At 42.0% G+C, this 22,077-nt stretch overlaps 1 protein-coding gene across 12 annotated transcripts in view; it reads left to right on the top strand.

Annotated features, from left to right (window-relative positions):
- Window positions 1-22,077, top strand: part of ZNF583 (zinc finger protein 583) — a 34,920-nt gene that overhangs the window by 6,744 nt on the left and 6,099 nt on the right. The window contains exons 1-4 of one of the 12 annotated variants that reach the window (XM_021095094.2): window positions 7,744-7,853; window positions 9,634-9,733; window positions 18,666-18,792; window positions 19,081-19,176. In XM_021095094.2, the coding sequence (XP_020950753.1) occupies window positions 9,725-9,733; window positions 18,666-18,792; window positions 19,081-19,176 (232 nt within the window). In that variant the 5' untranslated portion in view covers window positions 7,744-7,853; window positions 9,634-9,724. Of the gene's footprint in view, window positions 1-7,743; window positions 7,872-9,633; window positions 9,734-13,834; window positions 13,974-16,699; window positions 18,793-19,077; window positions 19,177-22,077 lie in introns of those variants that run through there. The other 11 variants (XM_021095095.2, XM_013998831.3, XM_084962234.1 and 8 more) reach the window with 11 other exon arrangements.

The following is a 22,077-nucleotide window of genomic DNA, read 5'->3' as shown; positions in this document are numbered from 1 at the left end:
TGTAGGTCACAGACTTGGCTGGGATCCCACATGGCAATGCCTGTGGTGGAGGCTGGCAGCTACAGCTCCAATACCACCCGTAGCCTGGGAACCTCCATATGCCATGAGTGCAGCCCTAAAAAAAAAAAAAAAGGAAAGGAAACAAAACTATGGTTTTGTTTCTATTGGTTTGTGTGTTTTTCTTTTTCATTAATAGCAATTATTTAAGGTTTACCTGTGTTTTGCTGTTACTACTGACATTAGCATGTGCTGTTCTAAGATTGCATATTTCTAAGTTAACTGCAAGAAATTTCAAATGGTTTTCAGTGTTTCATTATTCTAATATTTCAAATATGTATTTATTTGTAAAGAAAGTTTTATCAATAATACATATTTGAGCCCTCTAATTATTTGAGAAGTTTTTTAATTTCCCTCAAATTTTCAAGTATTTTACCTTCATCTGTTATTCATCTTTGACTATTGTCTTCATAGCTTGTTATCTTTGCTCATAAATCTTTTCACTCTGAGTGTGTGACTGTGTATTTCAGGGAGCTGTGTGTGTTTTATTCAGACTTATGGAGCTGTGCACCTAAGCCACCTGGCACCACTACCCACTCACTCTAGAAACCCAGGTGTCCTTTACTCATCTCCTCTCATGACCCCCATCTAATCAGATGCTGCAGTCTCCCTTCTAGATAAATGTAGTTTTACCCCCCTCCCCCCCGAGTGAGCAGAATTTGCTTGGTAATACAGATTGAATGTTTTTGTCCTTCCTCCCCGTTCAAAAGTTGAAAGTCAGAGTTACCTTTGTGGCACATCAGAAAGGCATCTGACTAGTATCCATGAGGATGCAGGTTGGATCCCTGGCCTTGCTCAGTGGGTTAAGAATCTAGCATTGCTGTGAGCTGTGGTGTAGGTGATAGATGTGGCTCAGATATGGTGTGGCTGTGGCTGTGGTGTAGGCCTGTATCTGTAGCACCCATCGATTCAACCCCTAGCCTGGGAACTTCCATATGCTGCATGTGCAGCCCTAAAAAACTAAAAGTTAACCCTCCATGAGGTGGTATTTGGAGGTGGGGCCTTTGGGAGTTGATTTTAGGTCACAAAGGTGGAGCCCTTATGAAATGGGATTAGTGCCCTTAAAAGAGATCCCTGATGGCTCAGCCTTGGAGCCCCTGGGGTCAGGCTGCAGCAGCGGCAGCTAGAGAGGCTACTTTCGGCGGCCCTTTTAACCTCGAGCAGCAAGGCGGCACCTGGTTACCGGTGGGGCTTGGGACTTGACGCCTCACACCTCAGCCAAGCCAAGGTTGAAATTCCTCAGGGAGAGGTCAGGGCTCCTTCAGTCTCTGCATCTTCCTGTGCCTTCCCTGTGAGTCCGAGTGTCCTCTCCCTGGGGGTCATCCAAGCGCGGCGTGGGTGGCATCTGCAGGGAGGGGGGATAGAACCCAGTTGTGGCCTTGTCGTGTATTCCGCATGAACGGGCCTCCAGTCTTGAGCTGCCTGAACTTAACTCATCTGGCTAAGGTGTATTCACGGCCTATTTGCAGAAACTGCCACCTAGGGCCACCCGCTTATTCGGATATGTCCCAGATAGCTTGGACGGCTCACAGTAAGTTTTGTGAAGGTGCGTTAGATTTTTGCATTGCTGGGCCCAGCACAGGCCCCTAAATAAACACACAGTCCTTCATAATCCAGATTCTTGGTGAGGAGCTGTCTCCTGGGCTTCGGTGAAAGCCATCAGTTCTGAGGACAAGGCAGCACCTGTGGAAGGGCAAGTGCAAGACCTAACTGCTTCGTGCTTCTCCATCGGAGGGGCCCCCCAGCTGGCAGGCTGAGCCGGCAGTTGGTATAAATTCTAGATCAGGAGGAGGACTTTAAACAATATGGAGTTCCCTGGTGGTCCAGTGGTTTAGGACTTTTAACTGCTGCAGCCAGGGTTCAGACCCTGGTCTGGGAACAAAGATCTTGCATCACAGCATGACCAAAAAAAAAAAAAAAAAAAAAAAACCGGACGCTAGCAGTGCTTACCTTATGTCAGGGTGTGGTCTACTTTGTTTTTTTTTGTTTTGTTCTGTTTTGCTTTTTAGGGCCGAACCTTCGGTATATGGAAGTTCCCAGGCTAGGGGTTGAATCGGAGCTGTCGCCGCCAGCCTACTCCACAGCCACAGCCACGCAGGATCCCTAACCCACTGAGCGAGGCAGGGATTGAACCTACATCCTCATGGGTGCTAGTCAGATTCTTAACTGCTGAGCCACGATGGGAACTCCTGCGTGGTCTGCTTCAGATCCTTAACACGATGTGTCCAGTGGTCACCCCAAAACCAAAGCTGCTACTGGCCGCTGAGGGTTTCTTTTGTTCCTGTTATCTAAACAGGATTCAGTAGAAATGACTTAGATGCTGATCTAGTATTTGACATGAAACATTTACTTTGTGAAGCAATGCAAGCGATTATAAATCGCCACACCACTTTGATTAAGTGCAATAAGGTACAGTCATGTGTAATCTCTCACAGTGGTGCATCTAGTCCTTTGCCTTTAATTATTGTACGAAAAATTATACAAGACCACTGAAAAAGACAATCAGACTGACAGGCAAAGTAGCCTAAACAGTGAGAAATCAGAAGTACACCAGCTTGGGATGATCCAATAATTTAAGTCAAATGTTTTAATGGTGCAGATAATCAAATAAGGGTTCAAATACATATTTTCTTTATAAAGTCACGTTGGACGCAAGGTGCTGTTTAAAAAACCATTAATGAGGAGTTCCCATCTTGGCTCAGTAGTAACAAACTAGTATTCACGAGGCTGGGGGTTTGAGCCCTGGCCTCGCTCAGTGTGTTAAGGATCCGGCGTTGCTGTGGCTGTGGTGTAGGTCGGCAGCTGTAGCTCTGATTCAACCCATAGCCTGGGAACTTCCGTGTGCCGTGGGTGTGAACCTAACAAGAAAGAAAATAACACTAATGAGCTTTGTCCACAGATGGAAGTTGTCAAAAGTTACGTGTTTGATGTTGAACGTAGCTTTAAACAAAAAAAAGTGTTTTAAATGTGCTTCTCAAGCAAATTATACAATTTGAGAGAGCCTTGAAACTTGTAAACTAAACAGTCTGAAACAAATGCACAAAATAAAGTTGGCAACGTTAAAGAAAAAAAAAAAAGGATCCCTGAAGAGTTCCCACTGTGGCACAGTGGGTTAAGGATCTGCCATCGCTGCAGCTATGGCATAGGTCACAGCTGTGGCTTGGAGGAGGGAACATCTGTATGCTGGGGGCGTGGCCTCTAGAGCTCCCTTACTGCTTCTACCACGTGAGGTTACTGCGAGAAGGTTACTGCGAGAAGACATCCATACGAGAGTCAGGAAGCAGTCCCTTCCTATAAATCTTGCTCACTGAATTGCTTCCATCTGGAGGTTCACCTGTACTCTTTATTATATCCTTTTTTTTAGGGCCGCACCTTTGGCATATGGAAGTTCCCATGCTAGGGGTCACATCGCAGCTACGGCTGCCGGTCTATGCCACAGCCACAGCAACACCAGATCCGAGCCGCATCAGCGACCTACACCACAGCTCAGGGCAATGCCGGATCCTTAACCCCTTGAGCGAGGCCAGCAATGGAATCTGTGTCCTCATGGATACAAGTTGGATTTGCTTCCACTGTGCCACAAGGGCAACTCCTATTATAGCTTTGATACTAAATGTGTCAACGGCTACGTATGCTTTTTCTGGGTTCTGTAAGCCACTGCAGCCAGCTAATCAAACCTGAGGAGAGGGGTCATGGGAGTCTCCAGCTAAGAGCTCATTGGTCAGAAACACAGGCGACAACCAGGACTTGTGATCGGCATCTGAAGAGGCGCAGTCTCCTGGGATTGAGCCCTTACTGTCTGGGAGCTGATGCCATCTCCAGGTGGATAGGGTTGGAATTAAGTTCTAGGCCAGCCAGCTGGTTTTGCAGAATTGCTTGGTGTGGGGGGGAAAACATGCTGAGGCATCTGCTGTCAGAAGCGCTGTGCAGTGTTTGAGAAGCAAGAAAAAGAGGAGGGTAGGTTTTCTTTCCAACCACCCAACAAAATCTGTACTTTGTATTTAAAGCAGGGCGAAGAGGGAAATTCATGGCACCAAATGCTTACATTAGAAATAAGGAAGGGTCTTACTATTCTAAGTTCCTACATCCAGAAGCTAGAACAAAAATCCAAGCCAAACAGACGGAAATAAAGATTTTTTTTTGTAGACTTTAATAAGGTGTTCTTCAAATTTATATGGAAAGGCATGTGCTCTAAAAATAGCTGAAACTGTCTTAACAAAGAATAAATTGGGAGACTGCTACCCAGGATCAATGCTTACCATAATCAATACACACATAGCTCAACAGAACAAAAAAGAGAAATCTGAAGTAAACCCACACTAATATCCTCCATTGGTTTTAACACTATTACTGAGACATAATTTATGGACCATTAAGTTTACCTACTCAAGTAGTCGGTTCAATGGTATTTTAGTATATTCACAGGGTTGTCTATCTCCACAATCTAAATTTACAAATTTCCACCACATCAAAAAGAAATCCTACTTTAATGCTAATTCTTCATCTCCTCCCATCAGCCCAAAGCAACCACTAATCTACTTTCTTTCTCCGATATTTGCCTATTCCGGGTATTTCACATAATAGATTCATGCACTACACAGTCACTTTTGTGACTGACTTCTTTCACATAGTGTAATGTTTTCAAGATACATCCATGTCGCATGCGTATCAGTACTTCTTTTATTATGTTTGATGTCTGAATAATATGGGCACTCGAGGCTTTTCTGCTCTGGCTACAACACGAATAGTGCTGCTGTGAACAATTTGTGTACTAGGTTTTGCACACATGTGTGTTATTTGTCTTAGGTGTACACCTAGGACTGAAATTTCTGGGTCATATGATAACTATTTTTGGCTTTTTCGTTGTTTTTGTTTTTTTTGTCTTTTTGCCATTTCTTGGGCTGCTCCCTCGGCATATGGAGGTTCCCAGGCTAGGGATCCAATCGGAGCTGTAGCCGCTGGCCTACGCCACAGCCACAGCAACGCAGGATCCGAGCCGAGTCTGCAACCTACACCACAGCTCATGGCAACGCCGGATCCTTAACCCACGGAGCAAGGGTAGGGATCGAACCCGAAACCTTATGGTTCCCAGTCGGATTCGTTTCCACTGCGCCACGACGGGAACTCCCCAACAACTGTTAACTTTTATGTCATAGTCATCTTGGTATGTGTGAAGTGGTTACTTATTGTGGTTTTATTTCCCAAGGACTGATGATGTTGAGCATATTTTCACCTACTTTTGGACCATCTGTTTATCTTCCTTGTAGAAATGCCTATTCAAAGCTTTCGCCCATTTTTAAATTGTGTTAATTGTACTTTTAGTAGTTACTTTATGAATATTCCCCATCCCCAGCGTGTGGAAGTTCTCAGGCCAGGGATCTAACCTGGGCCTTGGCAGCAGCCTGAGCCACTGCAGTTACAATGTGGGGTCCTTAACTCGTTGACTGTATCTATTCATTACATATCCTGGATACAAGTCCGTGTCCGATACCTGATTTTTGATAAAGGTGCAAAAGAAATTCAATGGAGGAAGAATAGCCTTTTCTACAGATAATTCTAGAGCCATTAGACATCCATAAGAAAAAAGACAGAACTTTGATATCATACCTCAAAAGAAAAAAGAGAGAACTTTGATAGCATACCTCATACAAAACTTAACTCAAAAGTGTATAGACTTAAATTCTCTCCAGTACTAACCCATGAAATTAAATGTATTACATCTTCATCGTGACGACATGGGAAAAATAAGTGGGTCTTTCTGTCTCAGATTCTATACTCAAGATTATGTACTTTAAATTATTACATTAAATTTATATATGCTAGGAAGACATCTATTTGCTGATTATCGATTTGAAAATGATAAATGTTTTATATGAAAGTCACAGTTTAAAAATTTTTTTTTTTTTTTTTTGTCTTTTTGCCTTTTCTTGGGCCGCTCCCACGGCATATGGAGGTTCCCAGGCTAGGGGTCCAATCGGAGCTGTAGCCAACAGCCTACGCCAGAGCCACAGCAACTCAGGATCCGAGCTGCATCTTCAAACTAGACCACAGCTCATGGCAACGCCGGATCCTTAACCCACTGAGCAGAGCTAGGGATCAAACCCGCCATGTCATGGTTCCTAGTCGGATTCATTAACCACTGCGCCAACAAGGGAACTCCGACAGTAAATTTTGATACAAGATTTGTAGAGGATTCTGCCAAAGCAGCAGCTTAAAAGGTAATCAATGAAAACAAAAAATGTTATCACTTATCTACCTCAAGCCAAAGATGCCTGATTTCTTCATACATTTGTGAAATGTGGAAAAGGCTGCAAATGCCTGGATATTTACTGATATGTCTTAACTTACATAATGTTTGTATGGTTTCCAAAAGCAAGGGGTAAGTTTATCAGTCATAATTGCAACACTGAAACCCCAAGCCAATTAGTTTTTGTGGGTTGTGTTTCTTTTACTTTTTACACATAGCAACAATTTCCTGATATTGTAGTCTTAGTGGAATTTTTAACAGCTCTATTCCTCCCTTAGAGAAAAACCCAAAAACTTAACCCAAGAAGTATTTCTACAGGTTGCTTCATCATCACACAATTAGTTTTATAAGTTGTGTAGTTTCAAACAAATGTACTGTTATTTCTCCGCTTTTGTCCTTATTGCTTATATGCAAAATTTTATTACCATATGCAGTGTTTCGATATTTTTGTGAATATTTGCATTTTTACATTTCCCCAATATAAAAGTTCCCACCTCCTATGATGCTTTGTCATTGGTTAGTTTGGTAAGACAAATTACACTGAAGCACTGCATCCTATAACTCAGTTTCAAAAGAGGTGAGACATGACTGTGAGTTCGAGCTAGAAAAAGGAGTTTATACTTTCAGACATACGTCGAATAGTAACAAGAGTATATTAACTGAAAAAACAAGGAACTGAAAGAATGATCTTTATGCTCTGCTTTTCATTATAGCGCGCATCAATTCCCAATATATATTAGTATTCTTTTTTTTAACTATTAAATTTCTCCCGCATTCGAACATCCAGCTCCATGGGTGGGGATTTTTGCTTGTTCACAATTACATCCCCAGGGCCTACAAGCTTGGCACACAGCAGGCGCTCAATAAATGGAGAACGAAAAACAGGGTAAGGAGAAAAGGGAAGAAAGAGAACAACACAAGAAAGGAAATCCCGAGCACCTGAACTCGTAACTACGTCCGCATCCTCCCGGAATCCCTCTCGTGCGGGCCCCCGCCCTCCACGCGCCGCACTGCCACCTGCGTTTCACCAGCTCCAGGTCAGGTGCCGCAGTCCGTGCGCCCTGCGCGGGCTTGGCCACTGCGCGTGCGCCCCACGGCTCGCTCCGCCACGCGCGCCCGGCGCGTGCACTGCCTCTGGACGCCTTCGCGACGCCAGCAAGCAGCGCCTGCGCAGTCCGGACAGGCCCGTCTAGTTCAGGGCGGGACTCGGGGGTTCTGACAGACTACGTGTGCTGGGCTGGTTTCGGTTCTGGGTCGGAAAGTCCAGGGCTTGGCGGATCGCGGCGAAGACGACTCGAAAGGGACGAGGCTGGAGCCGCTGCGCCCTCGGCGAGCAGTCCCAGGATGCACCGCGCCGCCCCGCGCTCGGCCTCGGACTCCATTTCCCAGCGGCCACTGCTGCCGGCGCCGACCGCCAGCCCGAGCGCCGCGGCGCCTTTGTGAGCCCGCGGGTCCGGCCCCAGGTCGCGTCCCGCCCCGGCCGCGGGGCCTCGGCTCCCGGCCTCTGCCAACCGCGCGGAGCGAAGTGCCGAGTCTCGGGGAGAAGGCGGTGAGGAGCCCGCGGCGGGTGCGCGTCTGGGCAGGCCTGCGGGGCGGGAGCGGGCGTGTGAGGGGGCCTCTGGCGGGTGGGACTGTGTCAAGGTGTTGTCGCCGTGTTTGAACAGTGAGACCATGCGTGACATTGTGTGAGACCTTGGGGCTGTGTGCGAGGCAGTGTGGAATCGCGTGAGAGTGTGTGTGACAGTGACTGCGTGACCTCGTGTGAACGTGGTGACCGTGTGTGTGGTGGGGCCGTGAGTTGGTGTGACAGTATCTGTGACGGGGAACGCGCAGCTGTGTCTGTACACGCGAGCCTGCTGTAGATGGTGTGACCTCAGTGCGTGTGACAGTACATGGCACCGTGGGTCGTCATGTCAGCGTGACCCACGGCGAGGGGAGGGCAGGCGACCTCTCGGGGGCATGTCCACAGGCTGTCAGCGTGAGGGGTTTTGTGGTGTGGGAGCCTGGGATGCTCAGGATTTGGCAGAGCGTGTTGTGGGGGAGAGGCTGAGATGAAGGGGAAGAGCTGGAGTTTAAGGAGAGAAGAGGAGGGAGAGGGAAGAGAGCTGGAGACGAGAAAGCCTAGGCCTGGACTGCCGAAGACTGGGCCGCTGGACCTTAGTCCTCTCTGACACCGAAGGTCTTTCTCTCCCTCTCCCAGCGAGGAGTTGGGGAGGAAAAAGGAAGAGGAGACCTACTCTGTGCTCTCTGTGAAAATAAATGACTGAATAATTGATGCTTTTTGAGCGCCTGGAGTGCTGTGCTGAGTGCTTTCTGTGGATCATCTCATGTTTCTTCAGCCACTGATAGGGAGTAGGTACTTTCCTGCTGATGAGAAAATTGAGGTTTAGAGTGGAGTTTGCAAAGCTTATAAGTAGTGGATCAGATGTTTCGAGTGCAAGCATTCTGACCCTCAAAGCTTGGTGGTTCTTACCACTAAGTTATGTTGCTCCTGAGATAATTGCTTTACTCTCCGAGGCAGTGAAGTTAGTGGAGAATTTCTCATGATTAAGGGGTTGCAGTGACCGTTCCTGCACAGCGCACCCCCTAACCTCTTTCTGAGGAAATAGCTTGGAGAAGTTGAGATTGGTTTTCAGGTGCATTTTATCATAATCTAGGGCCAGAAGCAGTGTCCTCTTTGGTCTAGTGTCCTCCAGACCACATAACCCCTCTGTGGCTTATTCTGTGTAAAGATGTTTTCTTTCAGGCATTCACTTTGTAGCTTTATCTCATCTAGAAAGTATGGAGATACATTTCCTTTTCACATCATCATAAGGGGGAAAGATTAAAGAGTCAGACCCTGGATTCCACCTGGGCTTAATTACTTATTACCTTGAAGCCTTGGATAATTTCCCTGATGAAGAGCCCCCCTGTGTGAAGGGGGAAATACTCCCTACTTGGTAGTGCCATTCTGAGGGGTAAAACTGTTATTGTTTATAAATATAAACAAGGAGGTGTCTTATGCACAGAAAGTTTATATTGCATATTGAGATCTAAAGCACATGGGGGATTTAAGTGGAGTATAATCTATAAGAATGTTGAGTCATTACACTGAGAACACCTGAAACTAATACAACATTATAAATCAACTATACTTCAAAAAAAATGAAATAAAGCACATAGGTGAAAGCGTTGTAAATTTAGATAGGAATGACCAATTCAGTGACACCTTTTATCTACTTCTGTGGTTGAGGAGAAGGGCAGAGAGAAGGAAAGGGGAGTTTCTAGGCTAGTGATGCTGGGAGCTGAGAGCAGACCCAGCATTTTACATTTTCTTTCTTCCTCTCCAGTTCTGTTTTCTCTGGACAGTGCCCTTCTCCCAGAGAGGAGCCTGAGGAGGAGGACAGAAGAGCTGTTATAAATTCTTAAATTCTTAAAGCCATGTCCGAGGTAAGGAAGCATTTCTTCTCTCTTCCCTGAAGTGCCTTGTTTTTCAGGTTTTATATGAACATTTTGCTTTTCCTTTGAAATTCCCCATCCTAATAAAGTTTCATTCATTCAGTGACCCCATTCATTCATGTTTTCCAGTCTAGTAAAAGGAGGTCGACCAAACTCCAGTGGTCTTCCCTTTTTTTCCCTCAGCCAGAATTTTCATGTTTATTTGAGAAAGAGTTTATCACTTCCTATGAGTTAGGTGTTCAGTTGGAAGTTTCAAAGGGCAAAAATAAATAAATACACTTCTTGGTAGGATATGAAAGTCTTCACTATAGGAACTTGATTCATTGAGGTTGAGGTGTGTGTTCAGATGGGACTGTAAGTTTAGAGTCCACAGACGTGTGTTTGAGAGGTACACAAGACAAAGGCTGTTGGGTAATTGGCAGTATATGATAGGGTCTCTTGCTCAAGGTGATTTTGAGGAGTAGGATCTGCAGGAACTTGAGTGTTAACGTATGGGTCGATTAGGGCAGAGACTTTTTTCAGGCAGTCTGTGGGCTTTGAAGAGTAGGATTCCATGGGAGTAATGAGGCCCTATTTTAGGCACATCCTGAGTTAATAGCAGGCTAAAGCTGGAATGTTCTTGGTCATCCAGTAAAGATCAGTGGAGTTAATATGGAAAAACAGGAAATTTTTTTGAAAAAGAATAATAGGAAGTACTTTTATTCCTATGACAGATGTATTAACAAATACATCTGTATTATACATCTGTAATAACTAAACAGTAAACAGTGTAGAATAGGAGCCAGAAGAAATAAAAGATCAGGATATAATGTCCAGAAACAAATGGAAATACAGATAAGAATAGAAACTACTTATTCATTTGCTGAACATAGTTATTAAAGATTAACTGTATATTAAGTGCTAGCAATACTGTGGTAAATAAAAGTAGACTGTTTTCATGGAATTTAGTGCCTACTAGTTTTGTTATATGATAATGTAATGGTACTATTTTATTTTTTTTATTCTTTGATTATATTGGTCTATAGTTGATTTACAATGTTGTATTAACTTCAGGTGTACAGCACAGTGAATCAGCCATGCATATACTAATAGATCCTTTTTTTACATACAGGTTATTACTAACCATTGAGTAGATTTCCCTGTGCTATACAGTAGGACCTTGTTAACCATCCACTTTATGCAGTAATGTATATGTCATTCTGATCCTCCCAGTTATGCCCCTCCCCCAGTTTTTCCTATGGTGACCATATAAGTTTGATTTAAAACTCTGTGAGTTTGCGTCCATTCCATAAATAAGTTATTTGTATAAATTTTTTATTAGATTCTACCTATAAGTGATACCATATGACATTCGTTTTTCTCTGACTTACTTCATGCATGATGACAATCTCTAGGTCCACTCATGTTGCTGCATATGGCACCATTTCGCCCTCTTCTATGGCTGAGTAATATCCCGCTGTACACCTGTACCGGATCTTCTTCATCCATTCCTCTGTTGATGGACATTTAGGTTGTTTCCACATCTTGGCTAATGTAAATAGTGCTGCTGTGAACATTGGGGCGCATGCATCCTTTCGCATTATGGTTTTCTCCAGATAGATGCCCAGGAGTGGCATTGCTAGATCATATGGTAGTTCTATTTTTATTTAATTTTATTTTATTTATTTTTTGGTCTTTTTAAGGCCCCACCTGCGGCATATGGAGGTTCCCAGGCTAGGGGTCTAATTGGAGTTGTAGCCACTGGCCTATGCCAGAGCCACAGCAATGCAGGATCCAAGCCACATCTGTGACCTACACCACAGCTCACGGCAATGCTGGATCCTTAACCCATTGGGCAAGCCCAGGGATTTAACCCGAAACCTTACGATTCCTAGTCGGATTCGTTAACCACTGAGCCACGATGGGAACTCCTATTTTTATTCTTTAAAAACCTCCATGTTGCTTTCCATAGTGGTTGTACTAATTTACATTCCAAACAACAGTGTGTGTGGGAGGGTGGGGGTTCCCTTTTCTCCACACCCTCTTCAGCATTTATTGTTTCTAGACTTTTCGATGATGGTTGTTCTGACTGGAGTGAGGTGACACCTCTCTATATAGTTTTGATCTGCATTTCGCTAATAATTAGTCATGTTGAGCATCTTTTCATGTGTTTTTTGGCCATTTGTCTTTGTTGGAGAAATGCCTATTTACATTTTCTGTCCAGAATATGATTGGATTGTTTCTTGATATAAACCTGCAGAAGCTGTTTGTATATTTTTGAGATTAATCCTTTGTTTGTTGGTTGCTTCATTTGCAGTGATTTTTCTCCTATTCCATGAGCTGTCTTTTCATTTTCTTTTTATGATTTCCTTTGCTATGCAAAAGCTTTTAAGTTTAATTAGGTCCCATTTGTTTATTTTTGTTTTTGTTTTCATTACTTAAGGAGGTAGATCCAAAAAGATATTGCTGTGATTTATGTCAAAGCGTATCTGTGTGTTTTTCTCTAGGAGTTTTATGTTTAGGTCTTTAGTCCATTTCGAGTTTATTTTTGTGTTAGAGAATGTTCTAATTTCATTATTTTTCATGCAGCTGTCCAATTTTCCCAGCACTACTTAATGTCTTTTTTCCATTGTATATTCTTGCCTCCTTTGTCACAGATTAATTGACCATAGGTGTGTGGGTTTATTTATGGGCTTTCTATCTTGTGCCACTGGTCTGTATTCCTTTTTTGGTGACAGTACCACACAGTTTTGATTACTATAGCTTTGTAGTATAGTCTGAAGTCAGGGAGGCTAATTCCGCCAGTTCTCTTTTACTTTTTCAACCTCCCTTTGGCTATTTGGGGTCTTTTGTGTTTCCATGGAGCTTAAACATTTTTTTTGCTCTAGTTCAGTGAAGAATGCCATTAGTAATTTGATCAGGATTGCATTGAATCTGTAGATTATCTTGGGTGGTGTAATCATTTTGACAATATTGATTCTTCCAACCCCAGAACGTGGCATAACTTTCCATTTTTTTGGTCATCTTTGATTTCTTTCATCAATGTAATCTGTAAGTTTCATCTTACAGTTTCCAGAGTATAGGTCTTTTGCCTCTATAGATAGGTTTATTCCTAGGTATTTTATTCTCTTTGATGTGAGAATAATTTCCTTAATTCCTCTTTCTGATATTTTGCTATTGGTATATAGGAATGCAACAAATTTCTGTATATTAATTTTGTATCCTGCAAGTTTTCTGAATTCATTGATGAGCTGTAATAGTTTTCTGCTAGCACCTTTAGGATTTTCTATGTATAGTGTTATGGCATCTGCAAACAGTGACACTTTCACTTCTTCTTTTCTAACTTGGACTCCTGTTATTTCATTTTCTTCTCAGATTTCCAGCTAATGCTTCCAAAACAATGTTGAATAAAAGTGATGAGAGTTGACATCCTTTTCTTGTTACCGATCTTAAAGGAAATGCTTTCAGTTTTCTGCTGTTGAGAACGATGTTAACTGTGGGTTTGTCATATATGGCTTTTATTAAGTTGAGATAGGTTCTCTCTATGCCCACTTTCTGGAGCTTTTTTTTTTGTTTGTTTTTTTGTCTTTTTGCCATTTCTTGGGCCGCTCCCGTGGCATATGGAGGTTCCCAGGCCAGGGGTCCAATCAGAGCTGTAGCTGCCGGCCTACACCAGAGCCTCAGCAACTCGGGATCCGAGCCGCATCTGCGACCCACACCACAGCTCACAGCAACGCTGGATCGTTAACCTACTGAGCAAGGGCAGGAATCGAACCCGCAACCTCATGGCTCCTAGTCGGATTCGTTAACCACTGCGCCACAATGGGAACTCCATTTTTGGAGCATTTTTATCAAAATTGGTGTTGAGTTTTGTCAAAAGCTTTTTCTGCATGTATGGAGATGATCATACGGTTTTTATTCTTCGGTTTGTTAATATGTTCTATACATCACATTGATTGATTTGCAGATATTGAGAATCACTGCATCCCTGGGATAAATGCCACTTGATCATGGTGTATGATCCTTTTAATATATTTTTGGATTTGGTTTGCTAATATTTTGCTGAGGATTTTCATGTCTCTGTTCATCAGTGATATTGGCCTATAAATTTCCTTTTTTTTTTTTTTTTTTTTTTTGTCTTTTTAGGGCCACACCTGCCACATGTGGAAGTTCCTGTGCTAGAGGTTGAATCGTAGTTTGCAGCTGTCGACCTACACTGTAGCCACAGCAAGGCAGGATCAGAGCTGTGTCTGTGACCTATACCACAGCTCATGGCAATGTTGAATCCTTAACCCACTGAGGGGGACCAGGGATTGAACCTGCATCCTCATGGACACTAGTTGGGTTCATTACCACTGAGCAACAACGGGAACTCCTAAATTTCTTTTTTTGTGGTATCTTTGTCTGGTTTTGGTATCAGGGTGATGTGCCCTCATAGAATGAGCTTGGGAATGTTCCTTCCTCTGCAGTTTTTTGGAAGAGTTTCAGAAGAATTGGTGTTAACTCTTTTGTAAGTGCTTGATAGAGTTCACTTGTGAAGCTATCTGGTCTGGACTTTTTATTTTTTGGAAATTTTAAATCACAGTTTCAATTTCAGTACTTGTGATTGGTCTATTCATATTTTCTGTTTCTTCCTGGTTCAGTCTTGGAAGGTTGTACTTCTGTAAGTGTCCATTTCTTCTAGATTGTCTGTTTTATTGGAAAATAGTAATTTGTAGTGGTCTCTTAAGATCCTTTGTATTTCGGTGGTGTCATTTGTAACTTTTCTTTTTTCATTTCTGATTTTATTGATTTGGCCTGCTCCCTTTTTTCTTGATGAGTCTGACCAAAGGTTTATCAATTTTATTGATCTTTTCGAAGAAATAACTTTTGGTTTTATTGACCTTTTCTATTGTCTACGCCTTATTTATTTCTGATGTTGATTTTTATGATTTCTTTACTTCCACTAATTTTGGATTTTGTTAGTTCTTTCTCTAGCTGTTTTTAGGTATAAGGTTAGGTTGTTTGAGATTTTTCTTGGTTCCTGAGGTAAGACTGTGTTGCTGTCACCTTCCCCCTTATAACTGCTTTTGCAGCATCCTATAAGTTTTGGATCATAAGGTTTTCGTTGTCATTTCTCTCTAGGTATTTTTTAATTTCCTCTTTAATTTCTTCAGTGACCACTTTGTTTTCTAGTAGCATATTTTTTAGCCTTCAGATATTTGTGATTTTTGCTTTTTTTTTCTTGGAGTTGATTTCTTGTCTTACAGCATTTTGGTGGAAAAGATACTTCATAATATAATTTGTTTTCTTAAATTTACTGAGGCTTGATTTGTGGCCCAAGATGTGATCTCTACTACTTGACATTATAGACCACTTGACGTTATATGACCTTATGTTTTTTTCTTTCATCTTTAAGAATTTTTTAACTTTATTGAAGTATAGTAGATTTAAACTGTTCATTTCTTCTGTACAGCAGATTGAGCTATACATATATATATATATATATATGTATACATACACATGATATATCCTTTTTTCATATTCTTTTCCATTATGATTTATCACAGGATATTTAATATAGTTCCCTGTGCTACAATTAATCTGTATTACTCTATTTATAGTTCCCTGTGCTCTGTGTTGTTTGTCTATCCTATATATAATGGTTTGTATCTGCTAATCCCAAACTCTCAATCCTTCCCAAATGTATTCTCTGTATCTGTGAGTCTGTTTTTGTTTCATAGATATGTTCATTTGTATCATATTTTAGATTCCACATGTGAGTGATACATGTGGTGTCTTTCTCTTTCTAACTTACTTTGGTTAGTATGATAATCTCTAGGCCCAGCTGTATCGCTGCAAATGGCATTATTTCATTCTTTTTGATGGCTGATATTCCTCTGTGTGTGTGTGTGTGTGTGTGTGTGTGTGTGTGTGTGCGTGTGTGTGTGTATAAACCACATGTTCTTTATCCATTCATATGTCTGTGGACATTGAGGGTGTTTCCATGTTTTGGCTAATGTAAATAGTGCTGTGAGCATTGGGGTGCATGTATCTTTTCAAACTAGAATTTTGTCTGGATATATGCCCAGGAGTTTATGTTTTCCTCTTGTGTTAAAATATTAACTCCACAAGAGGAAGAACTATATTCAGTTCAGTTTTGTATTCCCAACTCTTAGAACATTTTAGGTAGTAAGCATTCATTAAGTACTTGTAAAGTTAGTATATGAATCAACAAAGGAATGAATTCCTCATCTTTGAGTGAGATCAGGGAGGCAAGAGGCAGCTACCTCTTCTCTGTGGCCACTGAATTGGTAACGGAAGGAGAAAGCAGAGGGTAGGTGCTATAGAGACAGAACCCATCAGCCGAGATGGTTTTTAGAATGCCACCTCACACCTCCTGAATCACAGGCTCTTATGGTGAGGCCCAGGAAACAACACTGAGTCCCACAGTGATTTTAATGCATACTTTTTTGAGAACCCCTGCCTCTAACGATTGTATTTCAAGTATGGAGTTCCCATCGTGGCTCAGTGGTTAACGAATCCAACTAAGAAAACCATGAGGTTGCGGGTTTGATCCCTGGCCTCGCTCAGTGGGTTAAGGATCCGGCATTGCCATAAGCTGTGGTGTAGGTCACAAACTCGGCTCGGATCCCATGTTGCTGTGGCTGTGATATAGGCCAGAGGCTACGGCTCTAATTAGACCCCTAGCTTGGGGACTGCCATATGCTGAGGTTACAGCCCTAGAAAAGACCAAAAAAGACCAGAGGCCAGCAGCTGTGGCTCCAATTCAACCCCCAGCCTGGGAACTTGCATATGCCACAGTGCAGCCCTAAAAAGCAAATAAAACAAAATAAAAATAAAGTATGCCTCTTAAAAAGAGGGTTTTTTGGAGTTCCTGTTGTGGCTCAGCAGTAACGAACCCGACTAGGAACCATGAGGATGCAGGTTCAATCCCTGGCCTCGCTCAGTGGGTTAAGGATCTGGCATTGCCATGAGCTGTGGTGTAGGTCACAGGAGAAGCTTGGATCCCATGTGGCGGTGGCTGTGGTGTAGGCCAGCAGCTGCAGCTCCAGTTTGACCCCTAGCCTTGGAACTTCCATATGCCACAGGTGTGGCCCTAAAAAGCAAAAGAAAGTTTTTTTTTTTTTTCCCTGCCAATCTCTTAGGCCTCCCACAACCCCCTTTGTCTCCTTAAAAGGTTGGTTGGTTTTTGCACATCTTGGTTTTTTTTTTGAAAATAGTGTTTAGTGTGTTTTCATTTAATGTAATTATTGATATATTTGTGTTTAGGTATACCATGTTATGATTTATTTTATCTGTTCTTTTACTTCTCCTTTTTTGCCTTCTTTTAGATAAATCAGGTATTTTTCCCTATTATCTTATCAATTAATATTATTCATTTAATGGCCATTCTAGGATATGTATTCATTACTCATTATGTAGTCTTTTCGTCTTCCTTCTGTCATTGGCGCTCTATGTGCATACTCACGTCAGGTGTTACTCTGCAGAGAGGCGTGTTAAGAACAGGAACGATGTTCATACTTGACAACCACGAAGGCCAGGGCACATACCAGAACTCACACCCGCTGAGATCCTGGAAACTGACAGTGTGCGGGGCGTTTCCCTTCGGTTGCTGGATTGTGGGGAGATAGAGGATAGTCACTCCCAGGGCACAGTGCAATAGCTGTTTACCAACCAGTGTGGCAGTATTTCAGTTTTTAATAAGTCTCTTTACCTGTTCGGGCATGTATTGAGGTCATCTGCATATCAGTTCGCTTCAGAGTAGGTTTAGCAGAGTTCCTGTCGTGGCGCAGGGGAAACGAATCTGACTAGGAACAGTGACGTTGTGGGTTTGATCCCTGGCCTCGCTCAGTGGGTTGAGGATCTGGGGTTGCCCTGAGCTGTGGTGTAGGTCGCAGATGTGGTTCTGATCTCACATTGCTGTGGCTGCGGTATAGGCTGAGAGCTTAGCTTCAATTTAACCCTTGGCTTGGGAACTTCCATATGCTGTGGGTGTGGCCCTAAAAAGCGAAAAAAGGAATGGACTAGGTCTTATTCCATGTTATAAAGATCCTTAATTCAACATACAGTGGTGTGTGAGTGCTGTGTTTTAACATTTAAAAAAACTCTTGCCCATTAAATATGCACAGTGGGGCATATTCCTCTAGTGAGAGCTAGTTATTTTTTGATGCACCTCATTATCACATTTGAAGTGTTCAGTACTTAATTAATAGTGCTTAAAATTACTATTGTCTTGTTTCTGAGGTAGCATGATAAGTTACCAGCTGTCTTTGAGACTTACGGTGTTGTAAAGAGCTGTTAGATAAACTTTGGCATCCCTGATTATTCTCTGTAATAGCATACATTTGTTTAAGTTATATTTTTGCAGAGTCACCATAAAACTTGTGTTTATTACATATGTATTTATTTTAGAAGACCAATATTATAAGCATCAAATATATATTCACATACACACACTCTATTGATAAGCTGGAACATTGACCATTGCCGTTGTAGAAGTTGGAACAGTGCTGGTTTAGACCATGTATATCTTATAAGGGGTAACTTAGGTTTCTGCCTCCTTCTTGGAGACTTTTTTTCACTGCCTCAGTCTATCCTAATTTTCTGTATTGAGAAATGCTGTGGCATTTTGTGTGAATAATGTATCATTTCACACTTGATTGTTTATGGTATTCTGTTAATTGCCCATTTTAGTGTGTATCTTTTCTCCATCAGTAGAGACTCTCTGATATGTACATCTTCCTTGATAGAATATTAAAACTAAACATGATAAGTCATCTAGCAATTACTTATCAGGCATTGCTCAGAACCCAAGATATGGACAGAAAATTTCGCTATAAGCAAAATTTCTCTCCAGAAGTATAGAAAGTTTAAGTCCTCAAACTATGCATCTGCGAGGGTAAGAACACTAGTTGCAGACAATACGTTTATGTCATTTCAGGATTTGGTGACCTTTGGGGATGTGGCTGTGGATTTCTCTCAGGAGGAGTGGGAATGGCTGAGCCCTGCTCAGAGGCATTTGTACAGGAAGGTGATGCTGGAGAACTACAGGAGCCTGGTGTCACTGGGTAAGCAGGTCTCCCTGTGATTCAGAATGGGCACACAGGGCTGCTCTCCGAGGTCATGGTTGGGAAGCACTGGATTTCTAAGTTTTTCTGTCTACTCCCTCAAGTAAGTTGAGTTTTGGAGCACTGGCAGTTTCATTAGACTGTTGATGCACCTTCATCTTGCCCATCGCCCAGGATACTTCACCTCCTCCTCTGCTTCCTTCTGGGATGCCCCTGCCCTCCTGATGACCAAGGAACTTGATTTGATTTATGGGCCTGGCTAATTCTCCTTTTATTTCTTGTAAGCAGGAGTTTCAGCTTCTAAGCCAGATGTGATCTCATTATTGGAACAAGGAAAAGAGCCCTGGATGATGAAGAAGGAGGGGACGAGACGCGCATGTCCTGGTGAGTGAGAGAAGAGAAATAGGGAGTTAGAGGCCATGGCAAGGAAGAGCTCAGTGGTCCGTAAAAGATTCCAGCTCCTAACTGATGGTTCCTGGGTAGCTCTTCTTAAAGGCTTAAGGCCTGGGAAGAAAGACGTGTCACGAGCATGAGTGCTTCAGCCGTGTCTCCTTGTATATATTCTCTCACAAATTACTCTCTTCTCTGAGAACCTTTTCCTGTTCTCTGATCCAGGCGTCATGGTATCTCCTTGTCCTTGCTTTTTAGTTTTACACAGATTGCTCCATACTGTTTGTAAAAATCCAGACACAGCAATGCCTATTTTTTTTTTCACTTATTCCTTTGAGATTCAAGGATTGATTGATTGATTCACTTAATCTTTTACCAAGGCTCACTGGGTTTCTACTTTGAGAAAATCATTCTGCTCAGTTTTTAGGACTATTCAGAGGTATACAAATCATTAAAGGAAAAAGCATTTTCCAATTGTATTTTCAAGTCTTGGTTTCACTGGAGGGTGATAGCATTTAATAGAAACTAGTCAGAGTAAAGAATAGCTTGGCAGAGGAAAAGATGATGAATTTGAAATGGGGAGATTTCCTAGTGAGTAAATGCAACATACCATTGGAGGGAGATGGGAGCTCAGAGAAAAAGTCTGATTTAGAGATGCTGGTGTTAAGGAATGAGGTTACTCGTCTTAGGGTTTGAGAAACAAACCCTGGTACTGGGGCCTTTGTGGGGAAATGGACCTTTGGCAACTTTCTCAGCGTCCTCTCTGGCAAATGGTCTTGCTCTGGTTTCTTCCATGAGTTAAATTATATAAATTTTCATTTTTCTAGATGGTTATCCTTTTCATTTAGGTTACAGATTTATTTCTACGAATCTGAGCATAATAATCTTACAATTCTTTTTTCTTTTATATCTGTAGTAATTCAAAATTTTAATTTCTTATTTGGTATAGGTGTTCTTTTAAAAAATATTTGTTAGGTTGCTCTTCATTAATCTATTTTTATTTATTTTCAATGAACTTTATTATATTTATAGTTGTACAACCATCATAACAACCTAATTACATTTCTACCCCAAACCCCCAGCCCATCCTTTCCCTCAAACCTGTCTCCTTTGGTAACCATAAGGTTTTCCAAGTCTGTGAGTCAGTTTCTGTGTTTTTTTTTTTTTTTTTTTTTTGTCCTTTAGGGCCACATCCGCAGCACATGGAGGTTCCCAGGCCAGGGTTGAATTGGAGCTGTAGCCACTGGTCTGTGCCACAGCCACAGCAACACCAGATCTAAGCTGCATCTGTGACCTACACCACAGCTCACAGCAGTGCTGGATCCTTAACCCACTGAACAGGCCAGGGATTGAACCTGTGTCCTCATGGATACTAGTCACCGATACCACTCAGTCACAATGGGAACTCCAGCTTCTGTTGTGCAAAATAAGTTCATTGTACCCTTTTTTTTTGGAATCCACATATAAGTGATAGCATATGATACCTGTATCTAACTTCACTTAGCATGATAATTTCTTAGCCCACCCATGTTGCTGCAAATGCCATTATTTCATTCCTCTTTATGGCTAATATTCCATTGTGTGTAGTATATACCACATTGTCTTTATCCACTCCTTTGTCATTGGACATTTAGGTTGCTTCCAGGTCTTAGCTATTCTATATAGTGCTGCAGTGATGCTGGAATACATGTATCTTTTCAAGTCTTGGTTTTCTCTGGATAGATGCCCAGGAGTGGGGTTGCTAGATCGCCATGGTAATTCTGTTTTTAGCTTTTTGAGGAGTCTCCATACTATTTTACATGGCATTGCACCAGTTTACATTCCCATGTACAGAGTAAGTGGGCTCCCTTTTCTCCATACCCTCTCCAGCATTTATTGCTTGTACACCTTTTGAAAATGGCCATCTGGTGTAAGGTGGTACCTCATAGTAGTTTTGTTTGTTTTCATCTTTTTTAGGGCTGGGCCCGTGGCACATGGAGGTTCCCAGGCTAGGGGTTGAATTGGAACTGTGGCTGCCTGCCTGCACCACAGCTCACAGCAACACCAGATCCTTAACTCCCTGAGGCCAGAGATAGAACCTGCATCCGCATGTATACTAGTCAGATTCATTTCTGCTGAGCCACAATGGGAACTCCCCTCATAGTGGTTTGGATTTGCATTTCTCTGTTAGTGACATTGAACATTTTTTCATGTTTTTTGGCCATCTGTAGGTCTTCATTGGAGAATTGATCTTCTGCCCATTTTTTTATTGTTTCTTTGGTATTGAGCTACAGGTGTTTATATATTTTAGAGCTTAATCCCTTGTCAGTTGCTTCATTTGCAAATATTTGCTCCCATTCTGTGGGTTGTCCTTTGGTTTTGTTTAGGGTTTCTTTTGCTGTGCAAAAACTTTTAAGTTTGATTAGGTCCCATTTGTTTATTTTTATTTTATTGTCATTACTCTAGGAGGTGAGCAGGAATTCCCTTAGTGTTTTTTGATTTGCATTTCCTAGACAATCTATTTTAAATTTTCTCTTTTATACAAGTGTTGGTTAAAAGAAAGTTTTCTGCTTTTACTGTATTTTGATCAAAGTGTCATATTTGATCAGGATAGCAATTAGAACTAATTCTACTTTCTAACATTTGAGGATTTTGTGTGGCCTAATGTACAGTTAGTTTTTGTATCTGTTCTGTATGTTCCAAGGTATAGTCTCTCTTTTCAGTGTAAAGTGTTTGCTGCATATCATGAGTTTTGTTATGTTACTCAAGTTTTTTCGTTTTTTTACTTTTTTTAAAATTATTTTTTCTTTCTCTCTTTTTTTGGGCCACACCTGTGGCATATGGAGGTTCCCAGGCTAAGGGTCCAGTCATAGCTGTAGCTGCCAGAGCCACAGCCACTCAGGATCCAAGCCACGT

Source organism: Sus scrofa, chromosome 6, assembly GCF_054392235.1.
Source record: "Sus scrofa isolate SSC_HxYL_T2T_F1_AM1 chromosome 6, Sscrofa_HxYL_maternal_Yorkshire_Landrace_v2.0, whole genome shotgun sequence".
NCBI lineage: Eukaryota > Metazoa > Chordata > Mammalia > Artiodactyla > Suidae > Sus > Sus scrofa.
Note: the sequence above shows the minus strand (reverse complement) of the source record. Positions and strands in the feature narration are given on the sequence as shown.